Consider the following 18204-nt stretch of genomic DNA (forward strand, 5'->3'; position numbering starts at 1 on the left):
GAGTGTAACCAGTTTCCCTTCGTAAATACTGTTTACAACCAAAACGCCTTTATGCAAGACACATTTTTATTTAGATTCTCTGTTGTTCCATATAAACACAAGTTAAACATAATCACTGTTTTATAAATACTTTAAATACTTAATTTAATGAAATAATCTAAACTTATTTGACAAGTCCTATTTAATTGAATTTAGCTTTCTAATTATTGAAAACAATTTACTATTTAAAGGGGAGGGAAAGGCTCCGTTCTCGACTTAGGTAAAAGTTACCTTGGGTGTCTCTTGAACTCGGCGATCAATTTCAAAAATCCAAAGCCTTATATACCCTTTTGGCAGAGACAAGCATGGGAATCTCATGCACAAAAAGGCGGCAACTGCCTAATGTTAGAGGGACCATACAAAAGTAATCTATACATTGAATAGATATTTAAATTATCCAATATAGACTAAAAGGGTTTATAGCTTATAGTAACTCTAGTTTAGTTGTGAAACAGCCCTGCTGTGTATTAAATAAAATGCACGAGTGATTCAACATGTACACAGGCTTAGACAACCTTAGTTCAATAACTGGAAACAATTGCAGAATAAGATCTATAATATATAACAATAGTAGACTGATAATAGAATGTTAATCTAAATAGTAAAGACTAGATTTAATACTAAATTATATAAGACTGTAATGTAAAAATCATTCCTGCTACACTTCCCCTACCTTAAGACTAAAATTAATTAATTAATTTTATCAATACCAATGAAAGCAGGAATATAAATGAAGAAAAAAAAAATGACTTGTCGCTTGATCAAATACAGATAATAACAGAACAAATGTGGGTTTACTTATGAATTTAAAACAAAGCTTTAAGTTTTTCTTGCTTTATACCATTATAACAATTGTACTTCCATAAAAATGTAAAAAACATTTTTAACATCAATATCACACAAGTATTTCCAGTAAAATATCATTAACATTTTAAATAGGGCTGTCACGATACGCCGTGAGCGTACCGCGGTATATCGTGGTACGGCAACACTGTATCGCGGTACGTACCGCGATTTTTTACAGAATATGTATCTGTAAAAAAAAAAGTTTACAAACTTTATTAAACTCAATAATCAGAAAACACTGGTATCATAGTATGACTAGAAACTGTAAAAGACACTGTAATAAACTTGATAGAAGTAGTCATTGTTATTGTTATTGTTATTCGCGTCTTTTTCTAAAATGTCCGCCATGTTGTTTACAATAGCTGTGACTACGACCTGTGTAAATCGAACGCTTCAAGGGCATGTTTAAAATGCGGAGTCAGCAGGCCCAGTATTGAAAATCCGTAGCGTTCTGACTCTTCCTCGACTTATTCATAATCTTAAGATAACATGATTTGGAAGTGCCATGCTTTGAACGATCGATATTCTAAAGAAAGAAAATAAGAAATAGAGTAAACCTCTTTTGGATAATTAATTAATTATGAGCTTATTTGCAAACGAAATCTAACCCAAATTCCAAAAAAGGTACGGACCTATACATCGCCGTATTTTAAACTTGAAAGTTAAACATCTACCAGTGGAAGCGCTTGCTTGACCTGGATATTAACGGATTATTTATTTAGCCCTTTTGAATCGCTCTACAGTTTTCAAAACGATATCTATATCAAAATAATTACGTAATGTATTTATATATGTGCTAATATAATTATATTAAAAAAACCGGTGCGGCAATGCCGTACCGCGGTGCGATTTTTTTCACGACATGCACCGCGATATACCGGTATACCGGTGAATCGTGACAGCCCTAATTTTAAACACATTTTTAAAACTTTAGATATAATTATTTCATGAAAATTCCATTATATATTTTTTTTTTAAATCAACATTTCAAAACTGTTCACTGTTCATAATTCCCACAGTGACTGATGTTTTAATTTAAATATTGTTCTTTAAGTTGTCTTGAATTTTTTCCCTGTAACGTTTCGCTCTTCATCAAAGGTGGTTTCTTCATCCCGACAATCGGCTCGCTCGGTGGTTAGGTCTGGGGCCACCTCTGTCTGCTTCCTCTTCTGGCGCAGCCGTTGCCTATGATCTACCTTATAAGGTAGGATGCCCTTAGGATCCATATAATGGATGTTCGGGATGGTCTTGGATGTCAGCTGACCCGGATATTTATGCACTTTAAATAGTCACAGTTGCATTGTGCTTCATGGCCCAGTGCCTCTGGTATGAACTGTGACCGTTGTACGGGCCGGCATCGCACGAATTACACTTCGTTGGTGTCATAGGCCAGTTTGGCCTTTCTTCATGATTGAAGAGCGAAACTTCCTCTTCGACCCCGTCTAGAATATCTAGCGACATTGCAAATCTGTAAATATATAAGAATTATTTAAATACATTAAGTTAAAACATAAACTTTATTCTCTGATCAACCCGAATTATCTCTCAGCCTGGGAGCATGTAAACCTCTGAGCTGGCTCCCATCGTAGAATAAATTCTAGGCAATACTTTGGTCATATTATTAAAAAGAGATAACCATCCCTTTATAAAACACATAAGCACGACATGTCCCTTATAAGAAGCGTTTATCGGAGAGTAAAGATTACAGTGCTAACTTAAGCTTTTCAAGTTTAAAATGATAAATATAATAAGCATCCCAAAATATCTTTACAGAATATAAACTTTATATGAACATAATTAATGGAAGAGTAAAACTATTAGGTTTCCTGAGCTGGACGATTGTAAATATTCAGGATAATTTCCATAGTTGGACCTTAAAGTCCTAGGCATGTCCGTACCACACAGCACCACAAAGCCATAAAATATGTTGATAGAAACACCATATTAAGTTCCCCTAAATGTTATATGTGATTACAACATTTGCTAATCTTAAATAATTATTTAAAGAGAATTCAGAAATAAAGACTTAGAACCCTTACACGAGTTTATTCATTTGTTTTGGCCATCCAAAGATGGTACAACAACAACAACATACAAAGATTTAAGAACATGTTAATAGTGTGTAATATGTGGGATGAAAAGGCCGTGTTACGTTACTGACTATATGATTATGTCTTAAGGACTCGACTATAGTCAGAGGTCGGGAGGTCTCCATGGCCGAGAGCAAGCCGGGCTGAGCAACAAGAGTTCCCTCTTAATAAAATGCATATAATATATCAATTTGGCTAGCAACTGTTAATAGTGGGTAACGCAACAACCCAAGAAAACGCAACACGCAAAATCCGGGTCGCCAAGTACTGTGGGCGAGTCCCGGGCCACCAGAACGACGCAATGCAACTCGCCCCACGCAATTGGGATGACGGACAACAGTCAGTGTAGCAAAGTTGAGACACAACATGTGTCGTGCATTAACACCGACTCATATGCAATATAACCCACAGAATTATATATATAATTACATTATAGTTTATTATTTTCTGCCCAACTGCCTAACCATAACTCCCTGTTGATTGGCGACACAGAGGAGCCGGTGAGACAAGCCCAATGAAAAATGAAGCCTATAGTGAAACCCTTGATGTTTTTGCCCAACTGTGGTTCCCTCAAACCACCGTGATAAACGACCGATTGTAAGAGGGTGCACAGGTCCCAATGTGAGTACTAGTATACATTAACAGCTCAGTGAAAGTATATTACTGTACCCAGCCCGACTGACTCTCGGCCAATGTAAATTTTCCGCCACAAAATTGGTGAAAGCAATTTCCCCAGAAATTTACATTCCTTGCAACAGATTTCTCTTTACAAATTCAGTGAGACCATCAAGATAAAAATGGAGCCCCAGAGTATTTAGGTGCACACCATCCGGGCGGAAAAAACCCTGCTCGTCGGCGGAGATGTCCGGCAGCCAGTAGTCCGACTTGCCTGTGGACGACACCTCCACACGACCGAAGCGATTGACTCTCCTCATCTTGCGTCTGTCTTGTAGATCCCAGCTACCCAGGTCCAGGATGTCGGTCCATATGAGGATTGTCTCAGGCCAGGCATCCCGGAGGTAGCGGATTTCAGCACACATGATGTCTAAGAGGTCCTTAAGGGGAACCTTGAGGTCATTTCCACCCAGATGGATGACAGCAACCTTAGGGGCGTTGTTAAATAACACCGCCATTTCAATTTCCTTGCGCAAATCCCCCCAGCCTGCTCCCCTGTAACAATGCCAAGCAACTTGCTGTTCGAGCCTTGGTACATTTCCCGTCAAATAGAGTTGTGACGCCCAGTATGGATTGGAATCGCCTATTACCCACACATCTAAAAGGAATAAACGATAATGGTACACAAATTATCACAAACGAATATATGGGTGTGTTATTTTCTAACGGATGTAAGATTTGTAGGCAGTAGACTTCCAGCGGCCCAATTCCATAATGGCCTCTGTTGTGACACCCTGTGTTGCTTAGTCTGTTGCCCTGCCAATGTGGAAACTATGTGTTCTGAAATGTGAGCTGGAAAACTCTGTTAAGTAAAGGCACTTCTGAAGTACAGCATTGAATTAGTACCTTGTCACAGGTTTTCCATCTGCATGACAAAAGAAAGGACCCGACACTGCTGGGCGACGTGCCAAAAAACGTTGAATTGCTTCTAGCGGGCAAGGTGGGGAAGGTTCACATGGAATTTTGACCTGTATGGGCAAGCCATGTTGATTAGTTTTAAAAACATTAAGGGTGATAATAAGCTTCCGGGCACTTGTGTCGACCTTTATTGCTGGATACTGTATTCCAGAGTTTGGTGACAATGGGTTAGACGCCACTAAACCGGGTTTTCCATGATTGTGCTCCAAAAGCTTGTCTTTGAGATGATGAAGTTTGAGCTTGTGAATGGTTTGGGCAGTTCATCTCTGCGTGTGATGCACCACAACTGGAGCAGTGGTGGGCAAACTTACAATTTGGCCAAGAGCATCTGCCTTTGTTAAAATCATTGCAAGTGTATCTCGGGTTTGCATTTGATGTGCGAGCGGCATTTTCCCTCAACGAGATGCGGCGCCACCACAGGTCATTGTTGATGCAGCCCCAAGACGCATGGGTCTGAGCTTGGCGGAGACGGAACTGTTCATCGTACGTCCTCCATGCTGAACCGCCTTGGCGGACTGCATATTCACGGATTGTGTACGCATAGTGAAGTAACTCCGATGTTTTATCAGGATGAGCCTTCAAGTAGATGGATAAAAAAATTAAAAAGGCATCGGTCCACTTTTCAATGGACATGATCTTGTCTTTGCACTCAGACTGTTTGGTTTCTAACTTGCCTTCTGAATTGATGATCAGATAACCCCCTGAGCAAAGAGCATTCAGCTCAATTCCTCCTTTTAGAAGGATTGCCAAGTTAATATACTCTCCACAAATTATTTGTTGTTTAATTTGAATTGGTACATGGATGGCTAGATCGTCGTTTGAAAGGCGGACTTGCTGCAATGCAGCGGTGTTTGAAATAGCAGGACTGTCGATTAGGGGCTGTTGCATGAAAGGTGTGTTTGGTACAACGGACTGTGTAATGGATGGACGTTCAGGGTGATCAAATGGTGGTAAAGTGTTTCCCACCGAGCCACACCCAGCCGTGTTAATATCTTGCACAATGCCAGACTGAGCAATAATGTGTTCGAAATCGATTACATTGCGATTATTACCCGATTCCCCCGAATCTGTGGGTCCATCGATGGGTGGTAATGCCTCCTGCGCCCGGCGTTTCCTACCACGACCTCTGCCCGACATGGTATACGATTACAAGCGATTCAATTTCAAACCAAGAAAATGTGTCTGACTGCAAATGCTCGTTACCGGATGAAGTAATCAGACTGGTTTAAATATGGTCTCTAAATTATTGCTATGGAACAAGATAAGCATCAAACCCGTCAATAACTTTAGACAATGAAAACCGAGGGTTCCGAATGTGATATGTAAACAAATAGACGACGAAACAGCTGAATTGCTTAAATAATATAATTTATTCTTAAAGGAATAAATTGCTTTATAATACTGTTTGAAATGACCTCAGTAGAATTTCATTTTACCATTTAATACTCTATGCCATTCTAAATGATGTGTAGGAATTGTCATTTTTTTTTTTCAAATATGAGTACTGTTCAAATTGTTTTCGATCAATCAAACTTTGAAAATGTGTTGTTATTTTGTTTTTAACTTTTCTTGTAAAAGAAACGTGTTTTAATTACTTTAATAAATGATAATACATTCAACTAACCATTTTCTAAAATTCTAAATATGTCTTGCATATTTTTACTGCTGTCTTAACTTCTACTAGTGAAATTCTCTTGTAAACATTTGTAAGCAAATTAACAACTACATAACTACCAACAAAATATGTAGGAGATAATTTATATTCTCCCTAGCATAAACATTTTACGACAATCAACAACACTACAACTTTAAATCTGTGAAACAATGAATCCATTTAGGTTAACAGATACAATGTCAAAACTACCTACTAGCAAATAGTCGAGAAATAACTAATACAAAAACGAAGTGCAATTTACAAGCTACTACCTTTATACCGTAATTATAATAAGGTCAAGGTAATTTATATAACCTTTTGACCCCTACAATCAAATAACTGCATCTAATAGAAGTTATCGGTGTAACATTCTAACTTTAAATGCAATTACAAGCTACAATATATTGACTATGTACAGATAGACCACACAATGCAACTTATTGTCAACCAAATCATTATTAAATCAATACAAAAATATGTTTCACCAATCAAACCGACATGTATCAACAGATGAACAAGTCTGAAATAGATAATAAATCTCTCCTTGTATAAACAAGAAATATGCTATCATTATTTCTAATTAACTTAGAAATTTAAAGACAATCTAATAATCACATTACCGGGGTATATACACCATTTCTTACATACACTATTTGTTAAACTAAGGAAAGCTATTTACTTTAGCCTAAATTTTCTGAAACTAGGGAGAAAATATTTTCATTGGCTTAACTATTGTCCCTGCTCTGGTAGTATAAGGATTTTCTATCCTTTAATCATCAACTTTCTGTGTATCTGATTCTAGAATCTTCATAGAATCATCAGGATGTACCTCCTCCTCATTTTCCACAGAACTTAACTCCATATCATGGGGTGGACTTGGAGAAAGACAAGGTTTTAATTGATCTACATGGACCACCAGTATTTTCTCGGAATGGACATGTTGGATCTGATAGGTGACATCAGTTACCTTTCTCAATACTTGATATGGCCCTACCCACCCTAAACCTAATTTTACTTTTGCATTTGGTGGATACCAGCGCCATACCATGTCATTTTCTTGAAATGTTCTGGGGTTTAAACCCCTGGCATATGCTTTATTTTGTCTTTCAGCTGCTCGCTGTAGGTTTTCAGCAACCTTTTCATAGGCATTTTTCATTGTATTTCGGAGCCATTCCACATACTGTGAAAGACAAGTAAAGTTGCTGGGACTTTCTCTTGTACTATACATAATGTCAGTAGGCAGCAGTAATTCTCTACCAAACATAAGTAAATTTGGTGAACATTTAGTGCTCTCATGAACAGATGAGCGATAAGCCAACATTATGAAAGGTAAATGGTCATCCCAGTCATTTCTAGTTTCATTCACAAACATTGCCAGAAGTGATTGAATTGTTCTATTATGTCTCTCTACCATTCCATCTGATTTTGGATTGTATGGAACTGTTCTGTTTTTTTCAATGCCCAGTAATTTACAAGTATGTGCAAATAGATGAGACTCAAACTCTGGACCTTGATCGGTATGTATGATAGAAGGAACTCCGAATCTACATATGAAATTTGTAACTAGCCTGTCAGCTTCTGTAATGGCTGTATGATCAGGCAAAGAATATGCCTCTGTGTATTTCGTGAAATAATCACGGACTACCATAATATATGTCATACCATTGGTTGTTGTAGGTAAGGGACCCATTATGTCTATGGCTATCCTATCTAATGGTTGGTAAGATATGTCCTGTTTCAAAGGAGATTTACCCATACCAGGCCCAGGTTTGCGCCTTTCACAAGGTTCACACTCAGCGACCCAGCGTCTTGTGTCAGCATTCAAATTTGGCCAATAAAATCTTTGTCTGATACGAGCAATAGTTCTATCTCTACCCTAATGTCCTGCAGTTCTGTTTTTGTGCAAAGAATCGAAAATCTCAGACCTAAGCTTCTGCGGCAAGATCAAACGTTTGTTATTACAGTCTACTCTATACAAAACATTGCCTTTGAACTGTAAGCCATCCCACAAACTCCACAAAGTTCTGTTATGCCGTATAACAAAGAAAACAAAGAGTTAATTCAAAATTTCTACTTTTACTTTCATTTTTATACGCCCGTCTATGACGGGACGTATTATGGTATACCCCGCGTCCGTCTGTCCGTCCGTCTGTCCGTCCGTCTGTCCGTCCGTCTGTCCGTCCGTCTGTCCGTCCGTCCGTCCGTCCGTCCGTCTGTTAATGTCGTACGCTACGTCAAATATCCTTTGACAGATTTTCTTCAAATTTTAACACAATCTTAATATTGATAAACCCTGATCCCCTTTCGTTTTTGACGGAATTCTGAATTGTCGTTCCAGAGTTATGGGACTTTGTTCGTCAAAATTTCGTGATTTCATTGAATGTCCTACTGTAGCTCAAATATCCTTCGATGGATTTTTTTCAAATTTCAACACAATCTTAATATTGATAAACCCTGATCCCCTTTCGTTTTTGACGGAATTCTGAATTGTCGTTCCAGAGTTATGGGACTTTGTTCGTCAAAATTTCGTGATTTCATTGAATGTCCTACCGTAGCTCAAATATCCTTCGATGGATTTTTTTCAAATTTTAACACAATCTTAATATTCATAAACCCTGATCCCCTTTCATTTTTGACGGAATTCTGAATTGTCGTTCCAGAGTTATGCGACTTTGTTCGTCAAAATTTCGTGATTTCATTAAATAAACTGAAGTAAAAAAATGATTCAAAGGGTTATTTATTACCTTACTACTTCATTGGCGAACGACGGGCGTATCATGCGCTCATGGCGCAGCAGTTTATTAGTTTCCTTATCAATTCTATTACAACAAAAGCATATATTCATAAATATCATATGCAATCAACAATAAAATATCAGTACCTGCATCTTATTCTGTAGTTATGTTTCTTGTTTAATAATAATGTTAAATAATTTATCTTGACCAGATGTTAACTTTTCATATCAATATTCCAAACTGAAACTTGTTTATTTTTGAAACCGCTATTTATACTTTTTCGGACGTGACGTCAATGACACGTGACGACCGTTAAAGTAAAAATATCTACCAATGAACGTTATATGAAATGGCGGATTTAATGAATGAATGAGATGCAAGCGTTAACAACAATATTATACAAATACAATGACAAAAACGTAAGTTAAGCAATAGACATCGGTTGAAATACATAAATATGATGTTTATGCATATTGTGAATAACAAGTTATTTTAATAATAAGCATTTTAATTTAATAACGAGCGTTTGTTTACGTTACGCTTTGTATAACAGAATGGGTGGGTTAACGGCCTAGCAGTACCCTCACCTTTCTAAGAATTGTCCCAATTCTTGTGAACAACAGATCAATTATAAGGTAAGTATACTATTTTTAAATTACATAAATTACTTTGACATAAAAATTTATTTGAATAAATGTTGCAATATATATTATATAAAAACAACCTGTCAACATTTATGATTTCACATAATATTTACATGAACACCATGACCTTATGACAAAACATTGATAATGTTATTATCCGAAATTTGTTTTTTGAATAAATGTAACAATAAAAATTTGTCAACATTTATGATATTACATGAACAAAATAACTTTCTGACAAAACATTGATTCTGTTATGAAAAAAAACACACATAAAATTTTGTAATGACAAATACTTCCATGAAATGTACAACATGTATTTATATCATTTTACCTTACACTTTATGACTTATGTGACTGTTCTAATACACAAGAACAACATTATAATAAATTGAATATAGACTATGTCAATATGACACATACATTCAAGATAAAGAAAACAAAGCAACTTTATGTTTATCAGAGATATTCATATATTATGTTTGATGAACTATGAATTTATATTTGAAATAAAATTAACCTATAATTAGTTTCATACATATACATTTGAAATAAGAGCAATACATACCTATAGTCTAAACAACAAGAAGCACATAGTCCGTTTTATTTACACTTTGTATTTTGACTCAAAGTTTGTAATTTCTGCTCTCTGTTTTTATTTCGTAAAGGTACCCGTCATTTACGAAGCTGCTCGACTCTACGGTCTCGGCGATCAGGGTCCTTGCCCGATTATAAAGTTCCTGTAATTTTGCCCGCGCATTGTCCAGCGACTTCATCTCCTCGTCTGTCGTACATGGTTTGTTTTTTTTCTTTTCAGGAATGTCTGCTTGTTAATTTTTTCTCTTCTTTCCTCTGTTTGTTGATTTGTCTCCATCAATGTCTTTTATCATTTCTTCCTTATTCTTCTTTTGTTCTTCTTTTCCTTTCATATATCTTTCTTCTTCCTTATTTTTCTGTTCTTCTCCATTCATAGCTTTTTCTTCTTTTCTTCATTCTTCCTTTTTCGCTCTTCTAATATTATTATCTCCTCTGTTTTATTTTTCTGCTCCTCTTTTTCCTTCTTTACTTTGTCTTCTTTCTTCTTCTGTTCGTCTTTCGTTTCTTCTTCTATCTTCTTCCGCTCTTCTTCTGCTTTCTTCTTCCGCTCTTTTCTTCCTGCTTTACTTTTTCTTCCTTCTTCTTCTGTTCTTCTTTCATTTCTCCCTCCTTCCTTTTTTGCTCTTCTTCTTCCTTCTTTACTTTTTCTTCCTTCTTCTGGACAGTATTTCAAACATAAAATAATAAAAATAAATATTTGTTTTTCAACCGTTAAAAAAAAATAATTTGGGGGGGGGGGGTAAAGTGTGAGGGTGTGGTGGTCATTTGTGAGACAATCTTAAAAAAAAAATATATATATAGGGGGGGGGGGGGGGGGATTCGGGTCATGATTAACATGTCTCTCTTTTCTCTTTTCATTCAAATATATTTGAGTTTCTTTCAAACGCCAGCTGGTTACAACCACAACAATCAATTAAACTTTGAAGAATAATTAATTTATGCTTCTTTCAACAGAAATCATTACGTTTAGATATATGAACAAAATAATACAATGAATTAACCTGAATAACCAAAGTTCTTTGTGCTGTAACCAATTATGTAACGATTATTCGTATCAATTTCATTTCTTTTTATGTAAGCTTTTGCATCGTCAAAACAATTAAATAACATTTATGATTATTTTGTCTTCGATGCGATTTCTCGCGTGGAGATTTATAGACGCCATCATGAAAACTACGACCAACTTTCGGTATCGGTCTCTTTACGGCAAATTTTTTGTTTTCTTACATTGTTGCCAAATTGCCCATATGATACTGACTTGACAGTTTACTTCTATTACCGGTGATGACATTATAAGTGTTCACTCAGACTAAAGACATTTTCAGAAAATCACAGTTAACTAAACTAAACTTCTGTACTGTCGAATATATACAAACAAAATTCCTACTTACCCGAAGAAAAGACATTATTTAGAGTACTTTTCGTTTTGACAGGTACCGGCAAAAATAGTAAACAGTCTCCGACGGAAGTTGTAAATGAAAATGCCGAAAAGGATTTATGACTAAGTTACAAAAAGTTAAAGTGGAAGCAAACACAACAAGGAGCGAGGCATGGTATTGTAATGCGCATGGACGGGTTAGAGGGTTAGGGTAAGGGTTAGGGTTAGGTTTCACCTGATCCTGTTTTATTAGCTACTAGTAGTAGAAACTTATTAGACTTGTTAGACTACTACTACTAATAATAAAAGATGCCTTTCCTACTGCGGTAAAATTTTAGTACTACTGCCAACACTAATAAAAAGATGCCGTCCCTAAACGGTGCTTGTTCATTTGGCGGACAATGGTGTTCCATGTGTGAGGAATTATGCCGTTATTGCATAGCTGATTGTATATCCTGCCTTTAAAATGCTCGAACGAATATGAACTCTGGATGTTTGGTTTCAATAAATTAAAGCAGATTACACGATTGAAGCACAATTTGATACCTATGACGAGAATTCAGTTTAGTGCTACTTTTAAAATAACTATATAAAATATATAGTTTCCGGTTATGTAGTATTATGAATAAATATTTTCGAGATATCGCTGTTCTTTTTTACAAATGATATTATTATGCCCCCCTTCAAAAAAGAGGGGGTATATTGCTTTGCTCATGTCGGTCGGTCGGTTGAAACTTGATAGGTAGATTGATCAGGACTCGCAGATGACCCCTATTGATTTTCAGGTCACTGGTCACTGGGTCAAAGGTCAAGGTCACATTGACAAAAAACATATTCACACAATGGCTGTCACTACAACGTAGAGCCCATATGGGATGCATGCATATTTTACAAACAGCCCTTGTTTTTAATTAAATTTGTCTGCGCAGTGATAAGCATTTAAAAGCTATTGGAGTGGTTCGATTGCGCTTCAGCTTTACATCAAGTCTTATCTAGCCGCAAATTGAACCTTTCTGAAAGGCGCTTATACAGTCAATCGTCTGATAATGCTGACGTACCGGCGTTCGCGGGAGATACGTGTCTGTGTTATTTTAATTATAGAATACAAATAATTATGGGATAATAAAGTGATCAGCCTAAATTAACTAAACATCATGCCAATGATCCGGAAGCGAAAGCTTCATTCTATTAAAACTGTGTACAGGGGGAAAAGCCGGCGAACAGTACATGTCACTGAGAAGTGGGGCAGTAAGCAAAAGCTTGGAACGCAATCACATGAACTTGCAGAAGTTCAGATTGAGAATGAGAATCCAGAAACAAACTTAATTGCTAACTGTGCTACAAGTAGCAGTTCAGTATCAGACGTAGATACTTTGGTTACATTTGGTTAGTAAACAACAACCTAATTGGTGCATTGATTGAGATTAATTCCAGCCTCCGTCCAAGGCCGGCTCTAGTCACATGTCAGCTGTCCTTGGTTTATGGATGTCTGTGATCATATATATCTATTCACAAAGTAATGTTTCCAAAACCAATGATACAGTATTAAGGAAAGTTTAAAAATTTGAAGTTAATTATTATTCCAGACTGATATTTGGATAATTTTTTAGCTCGGCGTTTTTCGGAGAAAACCATTATTATTGTCATAGCCAGCTCGTCGTCTGACTTTGGCCATCCGCGTCGTGCTAAAACCTTAACATTGGCTCTAAAATCAAAGTGATTCCACCTACAACTTTGAAACTTCATATGTAGATGCACCTTGATGAGATCTACACGCCACACCCATTTTGGGGTCACTAGGTCAACGGTCAAGGTCACTGTAGCATTTAAAAAAAAATCTGACAAGCTTTCATTTATTCAAAACTGCACCCGTAGCCGAGTGTGGCACCCGTTATGCATTGCTCTTGTTTTCAATTCCCAGCATAGTCGCACAACTTCTGACACAGGGCTCTTGCTACACTTTGGGGGATTGGGGCCGGGGCCCTTAGAGGGGGGAATTTTGCGTTTTTTTGGGCGAAAAGGGGAATTTTATAAGATCTTATCACCAACCATTCAACACTTAAAATTGCTATATTTTAATGTAATTAACATAAATATACATGTAATCAAAGGTTCATAGCACGATGCCAGCTGCCAACATAGGTATTAAAGTAAAAAAAAAAATTCTTTTTTTTGGAGGGGGGAATTTTTAGTTGAAATAGGGAAAAAAAAGTATATTATTTTAAGGGGGGAATGGGGCCGAATTTTGGCCCCAAAAACGGCCAAACTAGGGCTTTGTGACATTACCTTATAAGATCACACAGCTAGTATAAATATATCCTCCAATTACCTTCAGTCAAGCGGTTAAGGAAACAAATAAAATAATTTCTGAATTAATTCAAACATTGCCGCAATAAACAATGTACCTCAAACAATTTATTTCATTCCCATTAAATCCATGTAAAAATTGTTTATTTACAGCATGTTAAACTACGCAAAGTCGATGGTTCCATGCACATCCGCAAATAATATATACTACACGCGTTGTCTACCTTGAGTCAAAAGGTTACATTAGAAAAGCTCTAGTACTCGATTGCAATAGGCATGATGTCAATTAAACTAAGAAAATTCGAATCACTGAACAAATTTAGAGAAACTGAAAGATAATTTAACTTTTTTATAACTTCTATTTACCATTTAACAAGTTTCTGTTTTATCGGTAGATCTTCTGTTGAGCAACATATACACACAAAAAGTGCTCAAGAATTGGAAAAAACAAAAACGTTCGCAATTTGTTCAAATAAAATTTTGGCATATATGTTGCTATTAAAAGATTTGATAAAAATATCAAATCGAGACAGGGTATACCCACTGAACATGTGGATAAGGGATGTCACCTATTTTCGTGATGTACCTGCAAAGATTTTTCCATGCAACATTTTCTGGGAATAACTATGAAGCTAAGCTAACTTTGATGACCTGATTATATTACGAATTGATAATCATGGCAGTGATGCTCCCGAACAATACCCCATCAAAAAGTCCCTTAAAAATGATTTTTAATCCTCCAGCAATAGCAGAGGAGGTAATCACGTGATGATCTAAAGGCAATCAAGATGGCGACGTCAATGCCGAAACAGGTATTTTTCGCCGTTTTATACCCTTTATTACTTGTATTTAATTATTAAATGCCGCTCTGTTTCCAGCCATATCAGCAAGAAAGTGATTAGCGTTTATTTCGTAGTAAAATTCGCTCTAAATCTCGAGTTTACCAGGTAACAAATTTCTTAGCGGGAGCTGTTCGCCATGTAATTTGTGATCTTTGCTGGGTTTCACTTATTGAATAACTCTCCCGCATACAAAAAGAGACATATTTATATTTAAAATCTGTAACCGAGTAGTCGTTTGATGTTTATACAGCGGTCTTGTATAAAGAAGACATCTAAAACTTGTCTTAAACAGTTTTATGAACCAAAATTGTGTATGATCTAAATGGGTCCCGCTTTTGAGATGATCAAAGGGTTCCCGTTAATAGGAAAACAGGAATCCTCATTTGATACTTATCTTTGATGAGCTCATGTACGTCACGGTAATCACACAGGTTGCAGCTTTATATGCGAGTGTGTATTTGTGTAAATGTGTGGGTATTTAGGCATACGTATAAGACGTAAAGTATGGCAACATTGAAATGTCACCCATAGTTGTTAATTCCTCTTGCTATGTGTTGCTACAACTTTTCATGTAATATTAGCATGCAAACGCGTAAATGAATAATGAACAAAATGTGTTTTCAAATATCAAACCGAAATTTTCAGGTGAATATGGAATCGACGCGTCTTTGTACTGAGTGTGGCCGACAGTTTCAGTCCAGGAGTGGCCACAGCCGCCATATGAGACAGCACATAGGACAAGCCCCATACCGATGTTGCGGGAAGATGTTTTTTGACAAGGATAAACTAAAAATGCACAGGTATTTAAAACCATCTTGTGAAATAGCTCTCGATGTGTTGGTGTGTTTTTATACATAAGACAAGTTGCTACCAACTCTATAAATAGTATTACGTGTACCTCTTGGGAATATATTGTACGATGAATATCGATATTTTTTTCGTTGTTAAATGTCTATAAACTTGTGGGTTTTACATTCATATTTCATAATTGATAATTATTTGTGGCGTGTTCTGAGAAAACTGGGCAAAATGCTTGTGCGTACATTGTCATCCCAGATTAGCCTGTGCAGTCCGCTTTTATGGAATTTTCGGTTTAAATGATGTCTCTTCTTTGCGAAAATTCAGTTTAGGCGGAAAGTGTCGTCCCGGATTAGCCTATGCGGACTGCACAGGCTTATCTGGGATGACACTTTACGCACTAGCATTTTGCCCAGTTTTCTCAGAACACGCCACATTTGAGTACAGTGAGTGGTATTGACCACTCGCCAGCTGTCAATCAAATTCATATAATAATCAATCAGATTTCGTTTATTGCGACCACATGGTCCGACAAACAAAGACTGTCGGAGTAATGGAATAAGCGTTTTATGAAAACACAACTTAGTGGGCGGAGCGATCGCGCATTTGGCGACTAGTCAATTCCAAGCAAACAGTTGTAACAAATGTAAATAGCTGGCGCACAAGCTAAATAAGCGACTTGTTGAAAATCTGACTATATCTAACGCGTCACATCTAACGCTCTATATTATTGTTTTTACAGAAATCATATTCACGGAGAGGCGGCTCGCGAGGCATGTTTCCAGTGTGGGAAACTCTTTGCGACCCGACAACAGGTAACAAAACACATGGCTGTTGTGCACAACGCAAATTCCGAAAACTTTACTTGCGACACGTGTGGTGCGAATTACACGTCAAAGCAGGGTCTCCAGGATCACACTGCTAGTCAGCACGCGGGTCGTGCAGCGCATGCCTGCCATTGCGGTAAAGAATACCGACACGCCACAAACCTTTACAGGCATAAAAAATCAACAAAACACTAAACATATAATGTGTCTAGACAGTACAAGCTATGTTTCTTCATTTTATGTTAATTAATGTAAACTGCCTCTACATTAATCGATATCATATGTATTGTTTAATGTTATTGAAAACCGTGATTTATAGTTGATCTCGTATATATTGATTTATGTGATTTAAAGCTGTGATTTAAAGTTAATCTCATTTATATATTGATTTATGTGATTTGAAACTGTGATTTACTGTTATATTGTGCAATTGACAACCAATAATACTCAAATATTGTTTGGGGTCGTATTACAAAAACATTTACAATAATATGTCGGATGTTTAAAAAACTTCTTGTCAGTTTGTTATTGAGAATTATATTATGTTACATGCTTCTGAAATACTACCCGTTTTATGTCATGTTATTTGAAATATATGATATGTTGTGATTAAAGAAACGAATTGAAATAATAAACATATTGACTTTTTTCCTAATATATAACTAACACAGGCTGATAACAATATGCATTATTGAATATACTTATACATATTTATAATTTAGCAAAGGACACAATTAATAAAATTAATAAAGATAAGGTGAATGCTAATTTACACTGCTTTAACACTTAACACGTACACAAATTTGAAGTAAATGGTTCGATGTTATTCCTGTCCTCTTTGAAATAAAAATATCACATATGAATAAGTTTTGTTAATATCAGGTGAAGTATACCCACGAAGTTATAAGTTAAAACAAGCACATCATTTACCAAAGGGAGAAGGTATTATGGACGTTTCATTTTTTTGGCGGATAGAAGAACAACATTGAAGATGTGTTTGACAGTTCTAAACAAACCTATCAAATTCATAATTATTTAACACTTTAAGCAGACATACTACAGTTATTATCAGAAAGTACAATCGTTCGTAGTTTATACAGAGACATTCTAAATTGACCTCCTCAATTTAACACAGATGGTAAATACCAAATAATAAAGTACTTAACTAGTGTTTACAATAAAAACAGATTTGGATATGAAAGTTGGTAAACACATTTTACAATGTGGGGCTAATACTATTTTTGTTAATATGATCAACCTAACATATACATAAAACTGCAGTGACAATTGGACATGGAATAGTGTAATGAAACATTGTACATGTAGGGCGGTGCAAAAATAATGCACACTTTTTTTAAGGCTTTCCACCGGAAAGTCTAAATATTGGCACAGCCATTTTTACTCGATGCCCATTCTTTTGGTTGGTAGCATTTTGCTGTAGTTAGTTCGGGCCTTCTCCCAACGCACCCCAAGCGCCCCTTTCTGAACAGCGTTTCTTTCTGTGGCGACATGGTCAATTCTTTTACGCCCGGGCAATCGCTTCCTTCCAGGCAAATCGAACGCGTGGTCACTGTCATTATAAGTTAAAATAGGGATTAATTCATTATTAGTTAAAATAGGGATTAATTATGAGGTAAATAAAATGAATGACATATGCAACACTTACATTATTGTCTACTCATGTAAGAATATTTCAGAAAGCTTAGATAAACAATGTTAATGTACCGGTATTGGTAGGCTGAAGAATCATTACTTAAACAAAATATATTAAAATGTATATTTAAATCCTTTTTATACAATTCGCATTGTCCGGGCCGGTTAGCTCAGTTGATGGACTGCTGGACAACAGGTCAA

The 18204-nt window shown here is 36.3% G+C and overlaps 3 protein-coding genes across 5 annotated transcripts in view; 2 read left to right on the plus strand and 1 right to left on the minus strand.

Moving 5' to 3' along the window:
- The window catches only part of LOC127872975 (EF-hand calcium-binding domain-containing protein 11-like), an 82484-nt gene extending 70100 nt beyond the window's left edge, over window positions 1–12384 (plus strand). Inside the window, exons 7-8 of one of the 3 annotated variants that reach the window (XM_052416499.1) lie at window positions 9511–10397; window positions 11632–12384. The gene's annotated coding sequence lies outside the window, so the exon portion shown is untranslated. Of the gene's footprint in view, window positions 1–9510; window positions 10797–11631 lie in introns of those variants that run through there. The other 2 variants (XM_052416500.1, XM_052416498.1) reach the window with 2 other exon arrangements.
- LOC127872974 (uncharacterized) lies at window positions 1945–5841 on the minus strand. The gene is made up of 3 exons (XM_052416497.1): window positions 5621–5841; window positions 3802–4248; window positions 1945–2353 (listed from the first exon to the last, which is right to left on the minus strand). The coding sequence occupies exons 1-3, from the start codon at window positions 5703–5705 to the stop codon at window positions 2337–2339; spliced, it is 549 nt and encodes a 182-aa protein (XP_052272457.1). The 5' UTR covers window positions 5706–5841; the 3' UTR covers window positions 1945–2336.
- A 2177-nt stretch (window positions 12385–14561) lies between the features above and the next one.
- Window positions 14562–16842, plus strand: LOC127874314 (zinc finger protein 2-like). Its single transcript, XM_052418559.1, has 3 exons — window positions 14562–14695; window positions 15371–15525; window positions 16266–16842. The coding sequence occupies exons 1-3, from the start codon at window positions 14672–14674 to the stop codon at window positions 16543–16545; spliced, it is 459 nt and encodes a 152-aa protein (XP_052274519.1). The 5' UTR covers window positions 14562–14671; the 3' UTR covers window positions 16546–16842.
- Window positions 16843–18204: the final 1362 nt, after the last annotated feature.

The sequence above is a fragment of the Dreissena polymorpha genome, chromosome 3, assembly GCF_020536995.1.
Source record: "Dreissena polymorpha isolate Duluth1 chromosome 3, UMN_Dpol_1.0, whole genome shotgun sequence".
Lineage (NCBI taxonomy): Eukaryota > Metazoa > Mollusca > Bivalvia > Myida > Dreissenidae > Dreissena > Dreissena polymorpha.

Coding starts and splice junctions, on each gene's coding strand:
- LOC127872974 (XM_052416497.1), bottom strand. CDS start 5,705: ATGTCGGGCAGAGGTCGTGGTAGGAAACGCCGGGCGCAGGAGGCATTA. Junction 4,249..5,620: donor CACAGATTCGGGGGAATCGG/GTAATAATCGCA, acceptor TATTCCTTTTAG/ATGTGTGGGTAATAGGCGAT.
- LOC127874314 (XM_052418559.1), top strand. CDS start 14,672: ATGGCGACGTCAATGCCGAAACAG. Junction 14,696..15,370: donor CGACGTCAATGCCGAAACAG/GTATTTTTCGCC, acceptor CGAAATTTTCAG/GTGAATATGGAATCGACGCG. Junction 15,526..16,265: donor GATAAACTAAAAATGCACAG/GTATTTAAAACC, acceptor TTGTTTTTACAG/AAATCATATTCACGGAGAGG.